Source organism: Augochlora pura, chromosome 6 (assembly GCF_028453695.1).
Source record: "Augochlora pura isolate Apur16 chromosome 6, APUR_v2.2.1, whole genome shotgun sequence".
NCBI classification, from domain to species: Eukaryota; Metazoa; Arthropoda; class Insecta; order Hymenoptera; family Halictidae; genus Augochlora; species Augochlora pura.
This window is the reverse complement of record NC_135777.1, coordinates 8,509,841-8,535,777: the sequence shown is the minus strand read 5'-3', so window position 1 is coordinate 8,535,777 and position 25,937 is coordinate 8,509,841. Positions and strand designations below refer to the sequence as shown.

General features: G+C 34.3%; 1 protein-coding gene across 7 annotated transcripts; it reads left to right on the top strand.

Moving 5' to 3' along the window:
* Positions 1–52: 52 nt before the first annotated feature.
* Positions 53–24,016, top strand: Isha (Insulator su(Hw) mRNA adaptor). 7 transcript variants are annotated; one of them, XR_013494182.1, is made up of 20 exons: positions 53–330; positions 1,124–1,252; positions 1,329–1,620; positions 1,724–1,911; positions 1,984–2,259; positions 2,367–2,513; positions 2,578–2,828; positions 2,970–3,173; positions 3,247–3,380; positions 3,503–3,711; positions 3,800–3,977; positions 4,058–4,366; positions 4,444–4,671; positions 4,764–5,035; positions 5,169–5,393; positions 5,511–5,974; positions 6,261–6,541; positions 7,293–7,909; positions 10,239–10,369; positions 23,890–23,973. XR_013494182.1 is itself a non-coding variant. In XM_078182281.1 (19 exons), exons 1-18 carry the CDS (start codon positions 301–303, stop codon positions 7,901–7,903), a joined length of 4,428 nt encoding a protein of 1,475 aa, XP_078038407.1. In that variant the 5' UTR covers positions 53–300; the 3' UTR covers positions 7,904–7,909; positions 23,890–24,016. The 7 variants fall into 7 exon arrangements, 6 of the variants coding, with proteins under 6 accessions (XP_078038407.1, XP_078038408.1, XP_078038406.1 ...); XM_078182281.1 differs by lacking the exon at positions 10,239–10,369 and having other exon boundaries at positions 23,890–24,016; XM_078182282.1 differs by lacking the exons at positions 10,239–10,369; positions 23,890–23,973 and adding an exon at positions 15,997–16,014.
* The last annotated feature ends 1,921 nt before the right edge of the window (positions 24,017–25,937 follow it).

Sequence of the window (25,937 nt, the reverse complement as noted above, 5' to 3'; positions counted from 1 at the left end):
TTATTGTTTAGATTAACAATAGATTTATCTAGGATCTGAAATTTAGTTAATTGATGAAGGGCAATCGGTATTAAAGCGTAACTCATTACCGATTGCGCACCGCGGCGGCTTGTGACGTCACGCATCACCGCCCCGCGATGCCTTTCGGGAAATAGCGTCGCCATCTTGAGTGGCATGGCCCAGCTAGACAGTGCGCCCTGAGCAAAGACATGCGATTTATCGCGAAAACATTGAACGTCCCGAGAATCACGGATTCCTGTGAATCATAGCAGATCCTTGGTGCTTCGCACCTTCATCGAAATGGAGGCGGTTAAGGCATTTAATGCGGAGGTGAGCTCACTCTTACCCTCGATTCTTCTTCTAGCCCGCCGACTCTCCCTCTTCCTTTTTTCTCTCGTTTCTCCTCTTTCCATTTTCCTTTACGATCTTCCTATTTCGAAGTCGTAAGTAACACATGCTGTGAGATAGATTCCTAGAAGAAACGCAGTTCTCAATGTTCTTTAGTGATCGTGATATGAGTATTCGAGTGATGCTGTGTTCGACAAATGCTTTGATTTCTAGTCCCTATGCAAGAGAGGGGGAGAAACTATCTCTATACACAGGCAAGGGGAGAGTAGTGAACGAGAATCTTTATTGTGATTTGGAGTGTTTTTGTGATATATGATTGCAGTAGATATTGGTATTAATCAAGATTGATATCATTGGTTAGATGGTGGGAAGAAACAAATATGCTAATATTTATGTGTTTAAAGAAAAATGATAATAAGGGGGAAGAATGAGGAAGAAACAAAATGAGGGGTAGTAACAATTTGTATGGTTTATATTAGTGATATTGGTTATTTTTTCTGTTATACTTATATTGGTTAAATTTAGAAACAAGTAATTCAATGTATTTGCTATCTCAGTTTGTTTATATATAATGACATAAAGTGTAAAAATTAAATTACATAATGTATACAAAAATTGAAGCAGTTTCTGGAAATATATACGAAATACATTTTATTCTTTTCATTTATCGTTTGAAAGTTAACTTGTATGGTTTGACCAAATGCAATCAAAACATGATTTCAATAATGCAGAGTTTATGTTTAATTGAGGTATTAACATGTTATCCTTCTTTCAGCTTTCAGCCCTTTACGATGTCAAACCACCAATTTCTAAGGCCAAGATGAACTCTTTAACTAAGGGCGCAATTAAGGCAATCAAATTCTATAAGCATGTTGTGCAAAGTGTTGAGAAATTCATTCAAAAAGTATATTATTTAATAATTTACATTACTAGGTTTTAATGTTTAGACCATTCTTTTATCAGTTATTTATATGTTACAGTGTAAGCCAGAGTACAAAGTGCCTGGACTGTACGTTATAGATTCAATTGTACGTCAGTCTAGACATCAATTTGGAGTAGAGAAAGATGTTTTTGCTCCACGTTTTGCTAAGAATATGCAAACCACCTTTTTGAATCTTCTGAAATGTCCTCAGGAAGACAAGAGTAAGGTGATTAGAGTTTTAAATCTTTGGCAGAAAAATGCAGTTTTTCCCTCTGAGGTTATACAGCCTTTATTTGATCTTGCGGACCCAAATCATCCAATTCATAAAGAGCAAGCAGTTAATGCAAATGGTAAAAGAATTTCACTTGTCATATTCTTATAATATTAGAGAAATTAAAAGTTTTGGTTAATTAAATTTCAAATAAGTCTGAAATTTCTGCTTTTATTTTACAGGTACTTTGAATACTTCTTCAACAAATAACACAAGTAATACAGGTACTGCTGTTAAAACACCCCCTTTAACTGGAAAGAATGCAGTAAAAGATCAGAAGCTGTTTTCCTCTGCAAAAACAATTGATCCTGTTTGGCTTGCACAAACGAAAATGGAAGCAGCAAATATAGTAAACGCCAATAAGCTCTTGGTATGTCTTCTTTCCAGATATTTATTTAACACATTTTTTTATTCCATTTTACTGTACCATTGATCATTTTAGGGTCAGACAAATGCAGGTCAAATGGATGCGACTTTCCTTGATCAATTACAACATTTACAACAATTATTGCTTAAAAAACAAGAGGCAGCAAATGAACAAAAAACTTCTGTGAAATTTGATAAGAAGTTGCTAGATTTTGATTATGGCGAAGAAGAAGATGATGACGTTGTCGTTGCGAATTCTCCTGTGGCAACAACGGCATCAAATGCTGGTCAACACAGCGTTCCTACAGGAAATAGTTTAGAAAGTCTTGGATTTCTTCTAACAAATCCAGAGGTATACATTAAAAGAAGTTTATAATATATAGATAATATGTTTTACACAAAACAAAATTTGTTACTTGTAACTAGAATAAAATTAATTAATTGTTTAATTTGTAACAGGTTTTAAGACAGCTTCAAACGTTACAACAAACAATGCAAGGAAATGCTTCTTCATCGCAACACGAAATGGAAGAAAAGATGAGAAAGCTACAACAAATGAAGCAACAGGAGGAAGAATTTGATAAGCACCTAGCTCAAACTGTTCCGGTAAGTTAAAGTGGAATATAAAATTTCGTATGTAATTATATAATTATTGTACGTATTTATTTAGAATTTACCATTTGCATCGGAATGTGAATTAAAACCGTCGGACATTTTGAAACCAAATCAACAAAATACATACACAACAAATGTAAGTAGCGGAGTCATACAAGATATGAGTCAACCACCACCTGGTTATCCACCGGCTCTACCATATGCCTCTCAACCTTTGTCAAATATTAGGCAAATTAATCAACAAGGCCATCAGAATCAAAAAAGTCCGCTTCTTGATGAACGACAAGAAACACAAGATTATTCAGGGTAAAATATTTAACTTTATGCTTCAAATTACTATTAAGTTTACTCATTCATGATATTCATATCTATTCTAACTTGTTTCATAACTTGATCATTTTATTCATTTAAATATTAACATTAATTGTTAATAATTTATAACTACAGAAATGGTGCAAGGCGAGATAGTAGCAGTGTAGAAATTGTAAATTGTGATAGTGCAAGATCACAAAGCAGATCTCCTGACCGATATAGGCATCACAGTCGATCTAGGTCACCACGACATAGGGATAGGGATAGAGACAGAGATAGAGATCGAGATCGAGACAGAGATAGGAAATCCCGATCGAGAAGCAGATCTAGAAGAAGGAGGTAAGTGAAATATTCACATTTTTTTTTAAATTTACATTAATTTCTTACTTTACTATGAAATATTACATTCTAGGTCCCGCTCTAGAGATAGAGGACGTGATCGAAAACGCGATGATAGTCGAGAAAAAATGACTGAAGAAGAACGAGAAAAGGAAAGAGAAAGGCGTAAAAGAGGCTTGCCACCAATTGTGAGAGATAAATTAAGCGGTAGTTTTCACATTATTATATTTATTCATGATTTTCATGATTGCATTAATGATAAATAATACTTATTAAAACCTACGTCAAATCATTTATTTTTTTAATTTGAGATCTAATATTTTTTACAGTTTGCAGTACAACGCTTTGGGTAGGGCATTTATCTAAGTTGGTGCATCAGGAAGAACTTTCAGACACTTTTGGAGAATTTGGTGATATTGTCAGCATAGATTTAATTTCACCTAGAGGTTGTGCTTTTATATGTATGAATAGAAGACAGGATGCATATAGAGCTCTTACTAAACTTAAAAATCATAAAATGCAGGGAAAAGCAATCACTGTAAGTTGTGTAACTCGTAACAAATTTCATGTTTAAACTTTATAACAAAATATGTTTTCGGAATAATAAAAATGCTTATGTATTTTAGTTAGCCTGGGCACCAGGAAAAGGTGTAAAAGGAAAAGAATGGAAAGATTATTGGGAAGTTGAACTGGGAGTTAGTTATATCCCTTGGAATAAATTAATTAATGTTACTGATCAGGATCTAGAATTACTTGAAGAAGGTGGAATGATTGATGAAGATACTTTGCCGCCTAATTTGAAAGGTAAATAAAATTATTTATGGTCGTAAATTGAATTATGTAATTTATTATTGATAATAATAATTTTTTAATACAACTTATAGGTAAACTAAAGCATTCCGGAACAAATGCAGACATACTTCAGCAGCAATTGCAATTACAGCAACAAGCTTTGGTTGCAGCTGCTGCTATGCCAAGTCTAGCTGATGGTATTGTGAATGTAATGCAACCTACAACTGCCACTCAGCAGCAACAATCTCAACAGAGTCAACAACAAGGTCAACAACAACAGCAAGTGATTGATACAAGTCAACCACCTCCAATTAGACCTCCTACTTCAGCTGCACTTCTGCCACCGCCAAATACCCAGCTACAAATGATGCCACCTGCTTTCACAATGACCGGAGTCCCCCGTAATTAATCTTTTGTTCTATGATATTTTACTTTTAATAATTTATTAAAATGTTAAATTGTTCTTATTATTATTTAGGCATGCTTGGACCAATGGGATTACCGATGGCGCATAGTTTGATGCCGAATGTTCCAATAGGTGTACCACCGCCAAATATGCAAAGTCTGTTAGGACCGCCAGGAATGATGCAAACTATGCTTACACCACAAGTTAATTCGCCGTTTGGAGCTGGCGTGGGTGTCGGTTTATTGACTCAAATACCTCTGCCAGCACCTGCCGCACCCTCTGATAAACCCAACTCTACTGGTGCGTGTGGTTAAATGGAAATTTATGTCATAAAAACATGAGAAATAATAAATCGACAATATAATAAAATAAAAACTCAATAATATTTTCAGGTATGCCACATAATGTTCCTCCAATTGGAGTTCCACCACCAACAACGGAAACGGGAATGCCAAATCTGCCAATGTTACGTCAGCCTTACGGTGTAGGGCCTTCTGCTCCTTTACAAATGCAACTACCTCAACAACAACATTCTGCGGATGACATGGATGTAGAAATGGAAGACGCGATGCCTCAAAGTTCAAATGGGGCTAAAAATAAGAGCAACTTAATTGACCAATTATCACAAAACGACGACAGACCAGATGGCGATCAACAATCAGATGTAAGCATTTATTAATGAATTGTTCGGCTTTCTACGTATTTAGAATTGGACTAATGTGTTTAATTCCAGACAGCTTTCATATTTGTAATAGAAATGTACTATAATGAATTATATAAATCTAATTTAAATTTAGCAACAGCATCGGGATTACAAAGAAAGAGACAGAGAACGAGAAAACAGAGAGAGAAGAGATAGAGACAACAATGATTCCAGAATGGATCGTGGAAGGGAAAGAGGTAGAGGAAGAGATCGGGGACGTGACCGTAGGAGAGATATCAGAGACAGAGATAGGGATGACAGAAGAGAAAGAGAGAACAGAGAAAATCGCGAAGGCAATCCACAAAATCAAAGCCTTCAAGTACTAATTTTTAAATTTAGAATATTTTGTTGCAATAATAATAATGATAATGATCATAATAATAACAATAATAATAATAAACAGTTGTGCTTTCATTAATAAAATGTTTGATTTCAGGAAAATGATTCCACTCCGAAAAAGGACGTTAAACCGAGCTTGGCTGATCGCCTACGTCAATTGGCTGACGGTACTCTTCCTCTAGAAGATCGAGTTGACCGAATAGCCCCTCGTAGCCGACAAGATCGTGACAGATCGGATAGAAGCTTCGATGAATCCCGAGCACCACGGGGTGAACCACTTTCATCGTTAATGGATTTACCGAAATTCGGTTTACCTCAAGAAAGGAGTGACTTTCCTGCTCGACCGCCAGATTTTCGAAATCCTCAAGATCCAAGAGAATTTCAGCAACAGAGAGACAGACAAAATTTTGGAAGAGGACCTAGAGGATCACAAATGCATGAAGAATTTATGGACGCTCCAAGGATACAAGGTGGTATGTTCCAAGAGGAGTTCGATAATAGAATACACGGGCAGCAAAGAATAGAGGAATTTGGAAGACTTGGACCACCCCGAGAACAGAGGTAAGTTCATTGTTGTAGTCATTTGAGAGAGGTGTGAATATTTTATGTGACACTATTTTAATCTTCTTTTGAAGAAAAAAAATCTAGAATCTATGTTTTATAGTTTGAACCTTTTGCTTTATGTGGAATACTTTATGTAGTTGATTGTGCATTTTAGATGAAACATATATTTTTAAAAAATTTGATAAATATTAATAGTTTATTTAACATCAAATATTCTATTTTTAGATAATAATTTAGCTAATTTTAAGTAAATTAGTTATTGATTATTTTGTGTTTGCCAAAGGGAGGAATTTGACAGGTCTGAAGTGAGAGGAAGGAGACCGCTCGATGATCGGGACCGGTTTGACTATGAAATTAGGCGAGACGGTTTCGACCCACGGCTTCAAGACGGCTTCGATCCAAGAGGACATCTTGATCGCGGGGATTTTGAACCTAGAAGACGAGAATTTTTTGGAATTGAACCCATGTTTGGAATGCCACCTATTATGGGACCCAGAGGTCCAAGACCTGGACATCCCGATGGGTTTGGTCCTCGCTCAGCTCCTTTAGGTGCTCGTGGCCCTGGTAAGAATATTTTTATTTATACAACTTTGAAATTGATAAAATAATTTTTTAACGTTTATAAAGTAACAATAATATACTCTGATGACGTCAAACTACAATATTTAATCTAAAGCTTTTAATTAAAAATTTTATCAATATTTTATTATCATCCAACCATATTCAATTAATTATTAATTTCACTTTTTCGAAAAAAAGATCACTTTGACTTAGTGTAACAGTGGAAGGTTAATTTTTAAATTAAATTGATCAATGTCTCACAGAATTGATACCCAAAAAAATTCTTGAAGTAGAGTATGTGATACTTTTTTACAAAATTAAAATTTACAATCTATAAGAATTGTGTACTGGTTATCGAAACGCAAAATTAGCGTCGGTCAATGCCATTTAGCCGCATACATTTTTCAATTCAAGTTTCTGAAAGACACATCAAGTTAAGCTTTCTCGCGTATCTAATTGTTATGGTGTAGCCAGGACTCGAAATTAACAAGTACGCGCATAAAGCAACAGGCACATACGACTGAGGTGCTCCTATGGGAGTCAAGAGGCGGAGCTCTGACAATCCTCATGTCGCGTGTTGATTAATTCCAAGTTCTGAGTATAGCATTTTGTAAAAGATTATAATGTTTCTGAGTAAGAAAATCTAAAATTCATTTTAACTATACAATGTTAAATCATTTAGAAATTGTGTTTTATAAAATGCTTAATTAAACAAAGAAATGTATAAAAATATTACTAAGCATTTCTTTTCTAGGACCTTTAATGTTCCATCCAAGAGGGCTAGGACCTCGTCCTCTTCGCCCTGGTATGAGACCTTTTGGTCCACGTGGTCCACCGTTTGATCCCCGTGAGCCGGATGCTTTTTTCAGACCTCCTTTCGATGATATTCGCCCACATGTTCGGCCACCATTTGGACCTATGGGTCCTCCATCCATTCTTCCTCCAGAGTCTGCTGCTCCGTGGAGGAATCAGGAACACCCTCCCGGTTCATGGCCTTCTGATTCTGAAAATCATTCACAAAGAGACAATCCCAGAGACAAAAAAGGTGGTAAACATCCAAACAACCCAAATTTGGAAAGGGACAGTCGGAACAACAGGGGACGTAAATCTAGATGGGCTAACGTGAGTCCATCTGGAGAGGAAACGGAAGATTCGAAGGAGCAGGAACCATCTTCTGTTACTGTTGATGTGAAAGAAGAATCTGTCAAGGAAGAGGAAGCTATTGTGAAACCTGAAGAACAAAAAACTGAATTAATGGAAGTAATTTCTAGTGAAAAGAAGGAGGATTTGGAACAAGCAGCTGTTGAGACGAAACAAGAAGAAGGCATTGAAATGACGGAGGAAGAGGACCGCAGGGATTCTTAGACCAAAGTAAAGAGCGATTTTTCTCTTTAAGATTTTTTCTTACTCTGTGGAGTGGTGTGAAGGGGGACTCATTATATTGAGTTGAATTAGGTCGGAACGAAATAACTTCTTTGGAAAATGAAACGCCAGACACTAGACTAATTATTACATTCGATTAATGATATTATTGTCAAATCAATTATCTGTTGATTTTACACATTGGCTATGAAATTAGGGCAAAGGTATTTCTATAGAAAATGAACCGATAGAGAAAATCATAAAAAATGTAATTGAAGAGACAAATCTCACTTTAAATGAATTTTAAGAGACGTACTATTAAAATTTAATTTAAAAATTGTTAACTTTAAATTCATTTTTATATCATTATATGACGTGTAAAACGAAAGTAGTAGGAAGAATTCAAATGCTTAACGGAAAGCAGATTTTTTTATAAAGTGAACGTTTCAAATTTCAAAGAAATACATTTTTTAATAGGTTACACGTGTGAGTCGCTGTGATTTAAGAACACAGGACCTATGACCCGTGGATACTCCAAGTGGCGACTTATTTATTAAATTGTAAATACTTTTGTATTTTCGTAGTAAACAATTATACAGTGCATCATGTTTGAGCGCGTAAATTCAATTATTTCTTAAGCTACTAAAACTACATTATTGTTTACACAGAATTTGCTTTGTATTAAATGAGAAAAGATAATACTGGACTGACATATTTATAAATCAATTGTTGCAAAGACTTCAAGTTTACCAACAAATTTTTAAATGCAACTACCTCTTTTTATGACATTAATCTTTAGTTCATGGAATTCATCTCGGAACGCACAATGTATGCATATATAGTTCCATTTGGAAAATAGTGGTGATCTTGATATCTATGGAACATTTAAATTCATTACTAAGTTTTTTCTCCAAGACAATACGACTTCTGCATAAACATCTGTTTTATATTTTCCATGGCCTAAGAAATAATTGACTGTACACATTCAAGCTACACCTACTGTATAGATAGATGAATCTTAATAGTAGGATCTTGATTAACCGTACATCTTACAAACTTCAAGTATTTTCGTATGGACATTTTCGTTGATTGAACTTCATATTCAATACAACTCTCGTAACGCAGATTTTACATATGTATATGTATATATGTGATATTGCATATATAGTACATTTATAGATTGAATAGTATGTATTAAATTTAATTTTTTGTTACATTTTCTTGAAAGATTTTTCATTAATTGTTAATTATACACTGAACAGTGATTTGAACTTTATCTAGAATAATGTTATATTTACATAGAATTGAACGTTCGATCAACAGAAAAAGTCAGAAATAAAATATGTATGCGCTAATTCGGATAAGCAAGATTCTACCACCGAAATATTTAAATAGATAGAGAGAGAGATTATATATATATATATAAATATATATATACACACATATATATATATATATGTATGAGAATGAATGTAAACTACAAAGAATGGAAGAGAATGGGTGGGAGAGAGTGATTGAAAGAAAGAGAGAAAAAGAAACGAGAGAAAGTGAAATAGAGAGCGAGAGTATATATAGCGCCCTTGTTCGGCGTAGCTCAATCAAACGAACGAAAAATAAATATTTTCTATATAACATCTTTTTTCATAAACAGAATTATAGCCTCTCATTCCGCTTGGCTCCCGGAATTGTCTTACGTTCTTTTTTTTACTTTTAAGAGAACTCCTGACATTGGATACTTCAGATTGAATAATTAATTTAATTGCACCCAGTTCTAAACGACATCTTGTGAATTATGAAATTCTATTTAAATAATTTAGTCTGGGAGTCTTCGTAGGAAAATTAAAAATTTTAACACTGATCAACCATGCATAGAAATTTAATTAATTTTTTTAGTTTTACCTACTTTTGTTTCTATTCAAATGAAAGCTCTTAATTAAATATGGAAAATTGTTCCGGAGAAAAGTTGCATAGTTCTAATGAGAATATATAGTGAGCAAAACAATTTTAAGAAATTGTTTTTAATTGGTTTATTTACATGGCAAATTATTATTACCTCAGAGTGCGTGCATTGTTATAATTCTTGGTTACTTTTCATTAAGTGTAGTAGAACTTGTACGTATTTATACTTGAGGTATTTCGATATTCTAATCGGGTTCGACAAGTGTTATAACTATGCATTTTTTTCTCTGGAAAATTTTTCCTCCGAATATCGAGTTATCTGTGATCAACATTTTATGGTGCAACACATTCAATTAAGAGATACAAAAGTGTTCATTATCAAGAAAGAAAAGAAAGATACGTTGTGAACGATATTCGGAATGGAATGAAATCTTTTCAGAGCAGCTTTGGATACTTGTTCAGTACTCGTACTCGTGTGTTCACATGCGTGAGTCTCTCTCTCTGTCGCCACACGACGATGGAACACCAGCCACCAGGTCGCTTGCGCTCAAACAGAGTGACAAGTGCAAGGTACTGTTGTGTTTATAACTCATTATATTTATATACTGAATGCTATATTTCTTTCTGGACGAACTACAACGAAAGCATCCTGAAATGCATTAATTCGTTGTTATTATTACCATTATTATTATTATTATGATTATTATTACTACTACTACTACTACTACTATTATTACCATTATTATTATTACTATTATTATCATCATCATTATTATTATTAGTGTTAGTATTATTGTTGTTGATTGATGTTGTACAAACGATTTGAATGAATATAATTTCCAATTTTTAAACTGTTATTATCAGATGTTAGGATCAGCTGTGCTCAAGTGGTTCTTTAGATAAACTGAGCTTACTTGATTTAGATATTTTACTAATTCAAATTATTTTGATAATTGGGACATTAATTTTATTTTAAGCTGTAGCAATATTAGTATACTTTATACAATTAACGTGTAGAGTTTAATATTACGAAATGCTATATGAAAGATAATAAGAGTGTACATTTTATTCGTAATTGTTGTGCAATAATTGATGGTATGAGCTATGATTGCACATAGAATAATTACGCTTTATAATGACTAAAAATTATTTGTCAAGTACAAGAAAAACATGCTTATTATGTTAATTATGGTTAATTAATGGTTAGAGTTGATAATCTTACTTATCAAATTTTTCATAAATCTTTTACAAATTTGAATCCAATTTAATAATCGGCTTTAAGTTTGATATAATTCGACCCAAAGCAATGATTTTCAAACGATGATATTTGGTTGAGAATCGAAACTTGCTGCGATATAGTTTTGTGTAAACACTAGTTCGTCCAGAATGCAATAATATTTTTTTAACAAATATTATAAATTTCTTTTGAAGTTAGATAAAAAAAATTGAGAAGGACATAACCGAAAGTAGTATGAAGAGCCCGTGCACCACTCCGGAGCAGAGTTTAAGAAAAAAGGAGTTCCATTTTTTTCAATTTTAAGAAAATAGCTTAACGAGCAAAAAAGAGTAGAAAGACCCAATATTAATTCATTTACATAAACGAAACGTAGTTTATGTAATGTTTCGTTTACTAATTTATACACAAGTGATGAGCAATAACAGGATCAACAAATTGAAAAGGCAACGAAAATCATATTTTACAATCAATCTATATATCATAGATTGCAAAGAAGTTATCCTTTTTATTCTTTTATTTAACCAATATACTTGTCCTCATTATCAATTAATTAAATATTAAATTACTTTCATTATGGGTATTATTATTTCATTGTTGTTGTTTAAATCCATTTCTCGAATTGTGTGACGTGTGTGTATTTTATAGCCTGTTATTGACGTCGATTTGGTCGGTGGAAAAAGTTAATACGCACATGCGCAGAAATTCGTGGTCAATAACGGAATTAAGATTGACATATATATAGAATGTTTCGAGTATATCATTATTTTTCGATTTTTTGGAAGATGTAGAAAGATTGAACACACACGTGGGAAGTTTGAAAGAACATTATAATATTTGAACACATAAAGATGATTGAATGCTTCGAGAATCGAACTTGAGAAATCATGCTATGAGCAAGAAATACGTTTTGCCCTAACGGGTAAATATACTGAAATAACTACAGCTGATCTTAATTAAATTTATGGGAAAATCGCCTATTATGAGAGCGTACTGGATTAGCTTCGGAGACAATGTTTTGCGACACATCATGTTAGATATATTTTATATGTCCTATGTTCAGATATGTTCCTGAGATAACGGTACTTCAACATGTTCACTTTTGGCTCAGAAATAAGAGAGACATGACCAAATCAACGCTGATGTAATAGAAATGAGAAAAGAAGAGACAAAGTGTTATGATATTTTTTTATGAGTAAGGTGACGTCTTACTGGTGATACCGTACTTAACAAATAATACAAAATGGCCCATTTACGTGAGACCACGTAATCAGAGACCACATCTCTTTGAATTATTGCGTTACAAAAAGTATTTTTTACAAAGTTTCAAAAGACGTTATTATTAATAAGAAGTTATGCTTGGCTGATTTCGATCGAATTTAAATATGTTGTAAAACTCAACATTTGAAGTATTTCTCGCCTATACATTTAACTGCTACTTGGGCCTAGTTTGTGAAATATTCGTGAAAAACTGATACTACACCTATTAACATTGGTTTGGTTAATTTTTTTCTACCTCGTGAGCAACTCTGACAATTCTCACATTTGACAGTTTAATCCTTTTAGTGCCAGCGGGCCGATCTATCGGCCCGCAGTTCTTATGCGAAAAGTGTCACGAGCCGATGCGTTGTGGCGGGCCGACCGTCTGGCAGGCCGACTTCCTTGCGGGCTTAAACATATTAATTTGTTTTTGGTTTTTTTGTCTATCAAGCTTTTTTGTTAGTTGTTAGTTTACTCAATATTAAGAACACAAAGTGGTTAGTCAAGGGTTAATAATTATAAAAGCTTCAATATGTCAGTTTTGGTTAAAATAACATAGAGAAGATACACTGTCAAGAGATTAATGGATGCGAAGATCAAGGCTACAATGATGTCGCTATGATCGATGATAAATTCCAGAACTGCTTGAAAACCCCATTCATACCAGAGCTGTTGAACTACTGTCCAAACACTGACCCTATTTGTATTGGCTCCTACGTCTCGGTGGTTAACCCTCTCTTGATTTCTCTGATTATCCAGTTCTTCCGAGGATGCATTGTCCAGAGTGTGCCGGCCTCTCCTCTGATTGTCAGACCTTCGCATCTTCCCTTGAGTGGAGATAACGTGGTAATTAGGTAATATAAGAAGTCAACAATAGTTGATTATATTGTCTATCAGTTATACCTGATGTTTTTAAAACTCAAGATAAGGTGAATACCCTGTGTCAAAACAATGCTAACCTCTGCCAGCATAGTCCTCGTACAAATTTAATCTCTCACACCTAATTCAGATTTTCATGTAATATCAGACCAGGTGGTGGAGGCTGGAATGGTCCTTCAGCTGGGTTCACAGGTGGAGGAATAGGAGCTACAAGTCTATTTATTGACACCCTAGGTGCACAACGAGTCTGACCTTGTATGACATTCTGCTTGATATTCGGTTCATATGTTCGTGGAAGGTGTCTCCACTCGTCAGGCACAGTCACTCCCCACAGCTGGAGAGCTTCGACGATGTTGTTAGGTATCGCCTTGATGGGTGAGGGAGCATTCATTGCTGCCAGAGGTATTAATGTGAGGGTTGCTTGATTGGTTGCAGCATGCAAGGCACTTAGCACTTCAGTGAATGCCTTGCTTCGAGCTGACCTATGTGTATAAATATACTCCACCATCTCTGTGCGTGTAATCATCTTAGTACCTACTGGTAATTGCCGAGTTTGGCGAGGCCATGTAGCACGCTCCAACTGAAGCTGTGTCTTAGCATCATCACGCACATCCTTATCTGGGTTAGCCAACGCCTCCAAGAGTATGTCCTGTTGAGCACCATGAATTTGTCCAGCAAAGTAGTTACCCGCTATCTCATTTACTGCCAAATTTTCATCAGCTTTAGCTTCTTTGTATAGTGTGGTGACATTTATATCAGAATAGAACCCCTCCTGAGATATTTCAAACATTTTAATGCAAGCAGTTTGTGGTTTGGCTCATACATAGTACACATAGCTCCAGCAGATCCTCTATATGCACCGAATATGTTATCCTTCATAAGGTCCTTCTTAATGTAGGCACATATATAGGCTATGTCTGCATATTGCCTCACATTAATGGCAGGTCTGACAATGGAGCAGAACGGGTTTCTCAACAAGTCCCCGGCTTGTGTCAATACAGCAGTCATATTGCCAATCGACACACCTTTATTGATCAGCATGTCAACATTGAAGAAACCCATTCTTGTGACAACATTCGCGATCGTCGTCAAACTTGTCACGTTGGTATTGGCGGATTGTTCAGCAATCCAAGTCAGGGATAATCCACCATCTACTTGGCAGTGAGACCATATGATGGTGAGCTGGCGATATATGGGCTCCCAGTCTAACTCCTTATTGGGATACATCTGTGAAAAATACTTACAGATCTCAACTGATATGAATGAAAGATTCGAGCTGCAAGTCTGGTACCATAGCAGCAACCTGAGATCTCCTTCTCTGTACCCAGATAGTAGTAATATTGGAGCTTTTTGATAAGGTTGCGACGAAGGTGAACATCGCACCAAGCATTAGGCTTCTGGCACGTGAAGTAAGTTGGATTGCTCTAGCCTCTTGATATCCGAGTACAGCATCAGTTGGTAGTTCAATCCATATATTGGTCATATCCGGTATCACCTCAAACTGAAGATCTCTGAATTTGACTCTATGCATGAGCATATTGGACAGGTCAAGCCAAGCTCGTCTAGCATCAGCATTGACAAGGAAGTCACAGGGGATAAGATGGCCTCTTCTTTGATAGAATTTCAAAACCTGCATGGTACAGTGAACTCCTTCTGGTATGTAGTTTGCACATTCTTGCACTGATGCTAGTACCTGTGTGCAATTAGTACAATCAGGCACAATATCAGTGATGAAAGCTCTGATATCCTGTACCTTAGGTGCCTGGCGTCTAAGGATATTCGCAATATAAATGCGTGCACTATCACAATGTTCGATAGTATTGCGGTCTTGCACCATATCCACACACATCATCTCCCCATAGGTGCTAGCGAGAATGCTATTAGGCTATCTAACTCCTGCCTGTGACGCCCATTCAAGAGCTACAACTTCGGCTATCATAGGATGGCTTATCCAAGTAGCCATGGCAGAGAGTTGATCTGAGAGTTGATCTCGGAAGAACAAATAGTAAAATTTTCCTCCAGGAAATCGGAATTTTGTTCCTTATAAAGCTATTCATATAAGCGCGCATATTAAATCGGCCCGTGGCATTTTTCGCATGTACTTTGTAAAATGCCTGGTACTAAGAGGGTTAACATTAAATATGGCATAAATCACAATCGGCAATGAAGGGATCTTTAGGTCATTTGAAGCAACCTTTTCCCTAGCGGAAATTCAATCCGCGGCTTTGTTTACGAGTTACTAATTAAAAAATAATGATCAATGATAGGCGTGCTCGGTTAGCGCGAGCTAATGAGCAGAACCGGTTTTCTGCCGCCTTGTGTCAAAAGAATGTTTTTTGTTAATAACTCTTTAACGACGCCTCAGAGAAAATTTTTGTAAAGGAAAAAGTTACTTCAAATGACATCAGGAACCCCTCATTTTCTTTATTGCGGTTGATTTTTGGTTCATCCTGTATACATGTGTAGAAAAGAACGATACCTCCTTGACAAGTTTACCCCTTGGGTAGCTTACTTGGTGGCCAACAGTATAGCGCGCAAAGCAGTAGATAAATAGCAGTCCTAAGTTGATACACACACTGTCAATCATAAGTACAAGGTATTGCAAAATTTATTGTAGTAATAACAACAATTTTTCGTAAATATTTCGAATATTAAGCCTGAGTACTAATTATATGTATAAGTAAAAGTTACTTAGAACCTGTGAAGTATAATTACCAATACATATTTCTTGTATTGCGACAACTTGAGATATTTAGGTGATCTTACTTTCTGGGTCCATACTATACATATATGTATTTAACACGTTATCTTATCTCTACCCTAGGATTGAGAATTCTTCCGTAAGGCTGGTCTGCATGGTAGTCGAGGTAGCGTTTCGAGGGGCCGATACTCGTAAGCAATTAATTGTCCAAACATGATGCACAGCGATGCTATTCAAAACTGTCTCTCGGGGGGCAAACACTGTCTCTAGAATTGTATTATATTTGTATTTGCTATAACTAAGCCTAACCAATATGATCGTGCGTAAGAAAGCACAGTTGGAAGGAAAAATAGACCGGTGAAGAGCTCTTCTGCTAAATAACCAGCGCTGACCTTTCTATTACATACCGCGATAGCTGTCGCAGATTCCGGGGCTTATTGCGACATGGAATTGTAACAGAGCAGAGTTTTTCACATCACGAACCCATTAGGGGAACATAGTAACGGTACTGAATATGAGACACAATTTACGTTTTATTCAATATCTAGTATAATAAGAAAATGAAGTGAAAAGGTTTCGTAGCATTATATTCATCATTTATATATACATATCTGAAAAAATATTAGTTTTATAAATATTATTATTTACTGTAAAAATAAAGAAAATATAAAGGATTGCGAAATTAATGGTTTTAAAAACGTGTCCCTAGTCTAAGAACCGGTTTAAAAGTAAAAATAAAAGCTATTATCTGCAATTACAAATCACTTATTTTCTGCCTTTTCAAGACAATTTGAGCATGCGAAGGCAGCATCAATAGACTCGCGATATTCATAGGACTTATTGGTAGTACTGTTTATGTTAAAATCTTATGTTAATAACACATTCGGTTTGAATGGAAATTACTCTAAATACAGTTTATTAGTGTTTCATTTAAGTAATGATAGAATTTGTCGACAATTACTTTATAAAACTCGAAGCTAATAAAAAAAACTGATCAAACAATTCATCTTCAATGTTATGCAAACTTTGTTGTAAATGACTATCAAAAATTCCGATATTTATTGTTGTATTAGTGAAATGATACTAGTCATATGAATGACAATCTCGTGTGGTCTACATTGTTCTTTGTTTTAGTAATTGGAAACGTTGCCGCAGTGGCGCAGCGTATTTTTGTGAATTTATTATGAATTCTCATGTTAGACACATGTCTTACATTCGATACCGTTACCTTATATTCTCGCATTTTCTTTTAATGTAAAAGACGCGATACTAAAAAGCTCACAATCCTAACAGGCAATAAAGAACGAAACAATCATTGCGATATTATAGCATCTTAAATAACAGTGTTTAGCCTTCAGTCATCAAAGAAGTCGCACGAGCTGTTAAAGGTTCGAATTTTTCAAGTTCCGTCGGCTCGTTTTATCCAATTTATTTCTTACGTTCTGACTGTATTTTCCCCAAATCATAACACCAATATTATCATCCAAAAGTAGCATAATGAAACTAGAGCAGCCAGACAAAGTCCCAAATTGGTCGAATTTTTGAAAGACATTTTCCTGGGAATTGCTTTGCGTATACGTACCTCCAAATATCTAGTTTCGATCATTCTAGGCTTTAAAAATAATTTGTCCATAATCTTTTTTCAAACCATTCGTTAACATTATTAACATTATGTTAATCGAGATATGTTTATCCATTAGAAAGGAAAACAACAAAGAAAGATTTGAAAAGATGACTTCAAAATATTCGAAAATATGATTTTTGAAAGTCTCTATCACGCCTAATATTCATGCGTTATGAATATTCGTCAATTATGAATCTATTCTATTTACAGATACACATATTGTTAAATATTGATCATAAATGAGATATAGAATTCAGAAAAAATTTTGGAAGCATAAATATGGTATACACTAGAACAATCCCATTTGTCTCACAAATGTGAGTAGTGGGATTAAAAAACGATATTCAATCGGACGTGATTGCAATTGTTTTACTTGATTACATTTACGGATCCATATTGTTTTATTAAAATACAGGGGAATCATTGGTACAACTGGGGAAAGGTAGAAAATAAGACAAAAATGTAGAATATCATTGCATAAATACTTTTTAAATGAGACTACCTTTTTGAGAAAAATTAGGTTGCAAATTAGGAATTAAATGAACGTTTGTTATTTGACACTACAAGCCACGTGAACTTATCTTTATATTGTTTCACTAAAATCATTTAAACTGGATTGGTATAGAACATAGTAGTAATATAAAATCATTAAAAATTTCCTGATCAGCTTTCCTCTCCTTTTCCAAATATATCCATATTCCATACGTCTACTCTTTGCAACTTTCTATGTAGTAACGTATTCATTTTTTTTCTGTAAAATATTTCACCAATTATTTATTGTTTCATTTCCATAATACTTTATTATTCACAGTGCTTTAAAAAATTGATTTATACATGAGATAATACCCATTTCTAATTTAATATACCTTCAGTGTCTTTCAACGTAACCGTAATGTCGATGGGAAACTGCCTTTTTCAAACGTTGATTTCGAAGAACTACCAATTGTTCCCTTTTGCTTGCTTTTTTGTAAAAGTCGAAATATAAGTTCAGAAATATTGAATGCGACTGTCATATATTATGTAAATAATGTCCACTGAACTCGGTTCGCTGGAGCATTTCAGAAGAGATTGGAAACTTTAAAATAATGTTTTTACAAATGCTGTTTGGTATCAAAGCAGCATAATTTGGAACTAATATTTTCTTATGAATGAAATAATGAGGAAGTTATCAACGTCAAATTACTTATTAAATGAAATACTATATCTTTATGTACATATTATTTTACTGTTCTTAGAGAACGAGGTGCTATCGTTGGGGACTTAGGTGCTGTTGTAATCCGCAAATGATCCTAAATAGACGGTGACGACCGTCTTTGTATACTGACTGTATATGTAAATCCATCCAACGAGAAAAGTTAACAAATGTGAACAATTTTGCTGCCCATCACAATACCCCGACCGACCCTTTTTGCATACAATAATCAGACTTCGTAATGGTCCTCGATAAAAGAACACAAAAAATTGACCCTGAGCTTGGTACTTGATAGCTAATGGCTTTAGTTGTTAGCTTAATCACGCGACATTCATGTACGTCACAAAAACGTTCCTTGTACATTTACTGATTTGTCTCATTCGAAGGATTATACAAGAAAGAATTCATCCGCATTTCTCTTATTTATTAAATTGCGATTACTAAAATATTGACCATCGAAAACAAAGAATGATTTTATTCTGGAACTATGTATAGCTTTGGAGATAGAAAATTTAGAACTCTGAATTACCTACTTTCCGTATTTTTGTACCACATCTGCGTCAATGCCTAGCCTTCTAACAAGACTGCAACCTGCATTTTAAATAAGTAGATTCACTATTTTGCAATCGTTTATTTATGAAATTTAATTGTTCGAAAAGTGATCAATCTCTGATTTGAATAATAGGCAGTTACCGTACACGGAATCGCGCATTATAAGTCGCCTGCAATTCTCCAGATTGTAGGAAATATAAGATCATAATAATTTCGAACATATTCGATAATCTCAAAGTTCTTAATCTTCTGAAGTTATATGACTTTTTTCACAGTCTTGCAAGCTTTACATTTTATATCGTAAAATGGAAACGCCGCGTCGTGTCGATTCGAACTTGTTTGAACTAGACATGTAAATACATTTCTGGAATTATCCTTACTAAGAATTATTAAATGATCATTTTTTTTATTTACCAGTCTTATATATCGCCTTCGATTGTTCGAAATTGTTTTACTACGTCGAAGGATGTAGCATAAACTGTTGTTCAATCTATCAAATCAAAGACTTATCAAAATTATCAAAAAATCTGTTCTATCTAGGATGATAGACGATAACTACGATAAGAATTCATGACAACTTAACGTATCTTCTCTAAACTGACGATTCTCGAAAAAAGTAACATTGAAATAGTTGAAAACATTTAATACAATTTCAAATCCTAATTGTTTAAACATCCAAATTTTTATATAAATAATAGACAATTATTAAGAACAGCGGAGACCTCATTGATTTCAATGATCTTAAAATACGTTACTAAAATCGTCACTTTTAACAACTTTTTACTATACATCTGAATTTGAAAGAAATTCCTCAAGTCAATTGAACATTGGCATGATATAAAAAATTAATGGTAAAAATAGTAAAAGACATTTAATAGTAAAACCAATCAAACTACATATGTAGATATTCTATGTTATTGATAGTATTTTTAGAAACAATTTGTTATTATTTAATGTAAGCATTGCTAATGTCTTGTGGTGACCAGATGAAAAAGTATAACCCATATCTACCCCAAACCGACGCAATACATTAGTGAATAATAACTTTGGTCTTTTAACTATTTGTGTTCCTAAATTGAAACGTGACATACAGACTGTTCCAAAAGTTACTGAAAATCGGGAAATGGGGGTATCCTGAATTCATTTGAAGTAATGTTTTGCTTAGCGTAAATACAATCCACGATTTTGTTTGAAAGTTATCGATTAAAAATAATGACGAATGAAAGGTGAAATCAGCTGGCATCAGGTAGTCGAGCCATTAAGCGAAACTGGACTTCGTCGGCTCGTTGACTTGGCCGCCTTGCGCCAGGCGAGCTCGCCTCATCCATCAGTGTTTTTCGTTAATAACTCATCAAATAAACCGCAGCTTGCTTTTGCGCTAGGAAAAAAGTTACTTCAAATAATCTCAAGAACCCTTCATTTCTCGATTATGAGTTTTTGGGACCATATATATTCTTAAAGTTTCGAACACATTAAGCTACGATAATATGCATGCTGTGCGTGTAAGAGAAAGATGCACTGAATGATGACCTTGGATAATACACACAATTCAAGGTCAGTCGAGTTGTTCCTGTTTCCAGTAATTACCAAGTAATATATTATACATAAATAATAATATATTTGTGTTCAAACGCAACATCGATCACTAAATGCAACAGATCACTAAATATCGATGCAACAGATCACTAAATATAGATTTAACAATCGTCTTTTTTTCTCTATACAAGTATTTTATGACTATTTGAAAGATTACATTGCAAGTTACCCTCAAAAGGTGATACTAATAAAATTATCGTTTCAACACAGTTTCATATACTTGAAATATTTTTTTCACATATTGCACAATTAATGAAATACAATCTATGTATAAAATAGTAGAGTTGTAAGACTGGGTGCCAAACGGACCAACAAATGAATCAAAAAGTGCTACTAAACATAAACATTTGAAATGATCGTGTATTATTCTAATATATATTTTTTGTTCCGTTCGTTTCAAACATCTGGATAATTTGTCGTATGAATACGTTAAACACGTGAAATGAAGTTTACTGAACTTACTGGCAAAATTTCATTTGCGTTTCTTGAATGGGCGTGAATTTGATTGAAAAGCTACTTAGAACTTTTATTCATTCTGAAACAATAGATAATATCAACAAGACGGATTGTCGCTTGCATCGTTGAAGAAATATTAACATCATCGAGTGAAATAGTAGAAAATATATGTTGTTTATATATTAACGATGTTATCAGATGATCATAATTACATATTCAAAGAATGAATCATTATTGAAAAATCAGTGTACATCATTTTGTACATTCAATAAAGTGGATCTTAATTCGCAGCATGTTAATTTTAATAACAATTGTCCAATTTTTTCATTTCCTTAACTGTGCAAACTACGGAAAAAATGCTTGTAAAAGTAATATACTAAACACTGATGAAAAGTAATTAGTTTGAAAACAACGCTATATTTGCTACACTAAACTTCATCGCTATTTAATTCTGTGGAAATAGTCTGCAATATTTTATATAACCAAATCGAAATATTTGGCAAATTCAGTTTTCGTTAAAATCATGCGTCTCCTTGTAAAGAATTACACTGCCCGAAATTTCCATAAAGCCACCTGATTTTTTGGTGAAATCTTATAATTATGCCATAGTAATGAGAAGCTGTAATGCATCATAACATTTTTGGATTAGTAAAAGAAACCATATACATTTTTGCAGTCATAGATATATTGTTTATTTATAAAAAAACGTAAAATTATGTAGTTCAACAAAAATCGAACTGCGAAATTTCTATGAAGCCAAACGTTTTTAAAGTAAATTACAATAACATTAACAAAAATTTCTTCTAAATTTCGAAATAAATACCTAGTATAATTGCCATTTTTTCGAATAACGTCGAAAATTCGATTAGGCATTGATGCAATCAAAGCACGAAGAGTTTCTACTTCGATCGATGTCCACGCTTCGTTCACTGCAGTCCATAACTCAGAAACAGAGTTGTACTGTTTACAATTGCCATATACTTTTTGTATTCCCCAAAGGTTCTCAATTGGGTTTAAATCTGGTGAACAAGCTGGCCATGTCAAAACCCCGATATTTCTGCTGTCTAACCACTCCTTTGTTTTTCTTGATACATGAACTGAGGCGTTATCCTGTTGAAAAATAAAAATGAAATTGTCAGTCTCAATTTCTTCAGTGAATGGTATTAAGACTATCTCCAACAGCTCCGTGTATTGTGACGAATTCATTTTGTGGTTAATTCGACAGATCGGGTTTTTTTTATTGGTTTTTTTATTTACTGAATGCAGCCCAAATCATTAATGGGCCTCCACCGAAGTTAGGACTCATTCCTATGTTAGGATCTTTTCTTAAATCGTGCCAGTAGTATTTGTGACCATCTGGCCCATCTAAGTTAAATTTTTTCTCATCAGAGAAAATTATATTGTTCTATTCTTCTGTCCAGGACATATGTCTTTGTGCAAATTCGTGACGAGCTTGTTTGTGTCATTATTTGAGTGCTGGTTTCTGGAGCATTTTTTTCCATTTAAATCGCCCTGAACTTTTTAAAATTTGCTGCCCGCGCCTCGTTGTTATTGGCAGTTGTTGTTCAATTCGAAGTTGTGCTGCACTTTTTGTTTCCCTTGCTGCCAGCCTTATCAATAACGAATATTGTCTTCTTGTCAATTTTTTATTTCCACCTGTAGGGTGTTTCTTACCGTATTCTTCACCCAAAATATAATTATCTATTAAAGTACGTAATCTATTAATTTTTTTTGCAATTAATCGATTAGAACATCCCATATCTTTATAAGCATCAATGGATGCCTTCTCTTCGCTGGTCAACAGATTGCCTCGTTGCATTCTAATAAAAATAAATAAAAATATAATATATATATATATATATATACAGTTTTGATGAATTTAAAAATAAATTTTAGTATAAATACGCACATATTAATCACAATTAAAGTTCCTTAGCTGAGACTCACGTGTTATACACATAAACTTTAAGCACAAACTAAGTGGCTTTATAGAAATTTCGCACTCCCGTTCTGCGGCCTTCGACGACAATGTAAGCAGATTCAAAACTTAAATATTTGTGAGTGAGTGGCGTATGCATCTCTACTCAGTAGTCAGTATACATACAATGCTATAGATATTTGAAAAGTAACAAATTTCTCTATATTTTTTAAAAATACACCAAAATGTAGGTGGCTTTATAGAAAATTTGTGCAGTGTTGAGTATATAATATGAAATACTTGTGTGATATAACGCAGTGTAAACTGTTACAGTATAGTTACGCAATTAATTTCGATTATAATTAACCAAAATATTTCGGCAGTTTTAAATTGGTAGCTTCATTCACCAAGTAAACACAATTTAGATACTATAAAATTGTATGAAATAGATTTTATGTATCTTAATTAATTAGATAAGTAAAAAGAATTATTGTCATGTTTTAATTTCATACCTAAAAAATTAATTGATGGGATATTTAAAAATTATCTTTGGTATCCTTGCTAACCACATTATAGTTCGTAATAAAATAAATTTTTTGGTCGTCATTCTCTGTCAAACTTCTTTCATTGCTAATACGTAATTCTAAAGCTAAATATGTGTATTGTTATCTGTTTCAGGCACTTTACGTTTTGGAACAACGCATGGATCTTTTGTGAGATTTTTTCCCATTTCTGTGTATTTATTGTAAACATGAGCATTTTAATAAAATTGAGATATGAATACATATTACAATTTGATAATCGCATATTTCTATGTTGTACCCTTTTATTCAGTAACAATTAACATTGTAAAAAATGTTTAACTCTCTGTAATCGGTTTATTTCAGGAAATACCTCTTTCATTAGTTAAGATTATCTTCTTCTCGTTTGACGAGTAACCGCCCGTTCAATGTAACTGTTGCGACGGCAACACCGAAGGTCGAAAGTGTCTAGCCATCCCTTTAGTCATTAAGTCATAAACATGCGAATAGACCGGCAATAGGTAAAAAATCCTACGAACGAAATCACTTTACGACTACCGTACTTAACGAAACTCGACTCGACGAACGGACAACAGGTGCAACAGACCCACAGTACCGTTGCACAGACAACCACTCATTAATTTTACTTTAACAAACGAAGACGACGCAAACCAGAACTTTCGAACAAATTTCCCTCTCCTCATTCCAAGTTCCTTCCGACACACCCACCTCCAATCAAAAACGCTCTTTTCCACCACCAAAAACTACCCTTCACCAATCAACGTAAAACCGAGGTGACAACAGACAGAACACGACAAACGAAAGACAGAACGAACGTAACATTCACACATAACGCATTCATACTAAGAACGAAAGAAACATCCATACATGACGCATTCATAACTAAGATCAAAAGTAACATTCATACATGACGCATTCATAAGTAAGAGCGAAATTGTAACTCGACATAACGCATTCAAACACATTCAGAAATCGCAAATATTATACCTGTACAGTGTTGTAAATAAAGTGTAAATATAAGCAAACAAGCGTCTGTATCACTACGGCATTGTACCAAACGCGTATACAGAAACATTAATTAAAGAATCCATAAATACTATTTTAGTTAAATGAATTATCACTTCCTATGTTAGTATAATCTTATATTACTATCCATTTCGGAATTCAACTGTAAAGTATTATAGTCTTTGTAGTGCTACTCGTCGGAACCATAAATCTCAAATTGAAATTGCTCCAGCTACAGCAGTTTTTGTAAAAATGGATTATTTTATGGTATGGCGTGAAAATTAAAAGCATTGGAGAATTCTGCATAGGCTCAAAAGATAGGAGACACTTCCCCAAATTAGTATGTAACATGAACCTCGTGACAGTGCCACCCCCTTCTACTAAGGGGATGCTTGATATCAATATACAATCAGTATTAATTTGAGCTTTATTGAGCGCAGGCGCTAGCTGATCGTGTCAGGCTATTCAGCTTATTACCGGCGATGTGGGACGTTACACCACTACCAAGGAGTGCACGCGCACCTGGCGTGTGCTCGCACTAGGCAAGGAAAAATCCCCTTGTATCCATTTTAGGGTCATCCTGGGGAGGAGGGGGGGGGTCGTCCTGGATACGAAACAGCCCACTTAGCAGCCGCGCCGGGTGCACGAAGCTCCCCGACTCACAGTGGTCCGGATTGGCGCAAGGTGCGCCGTGGCCCTATAACTCGTCATTCGTAAGAGGTATAAACGCGAAATTTAAATTGATCAATGAAATAATGACAGATTATGGATTAATTAAGAAAAAATACATTAATTTTATTACTGTTATTATTATTATTATTATTGTTGTTATTAATATTCTAATTATAATTACAACTATTAGTATTATATTTCTTATTATTTAATTATTAAATCTAAGGCATCTGGATCTAATTCCTTATTCTTTTTAGTACACGATTTAATTCGAATAGTGGACATGTACGGATCTGATGTCAAAAGGGGACGATATAGTATATCTCAATTTGTTTCTATCCTAGAATTTTTTTGGGTGTTCCGTGTTCTAATTTCTTTAAAATCTTTATGTCGTGCTTCAAGAGTTTCCTCAGAAAGTTGTCCTATTGGTACTAATGCATATTGAATAATGTCAGCTCCGTGAATTAATAATTTATGTACGGAAGGTGGCATGTAATACCACCCATA

Excerpts from the sequence above, each read along its gene's own strand:
- Isha (XM_078182281.1), top strand. The coding sequence starts at position 301 with ATGGAGGCGGTTAAGGCATTTAATGCGGAG. Across the intron at positions 1,253-1,328 it reads TTGAGAAATTCATTCAAAAA|TGTAAGCCAGAGTACAAAGT; the intron begins GTATATTATTTA and ends TATATGTTACAG. Across the intron at positions 2,829-2,969 it reads GAAACACAAGATTATTCAGG|AAATGGTGCAAGGCGAGATA; the intron begins GTAAAATATTTA and ends TTATAACTACAG.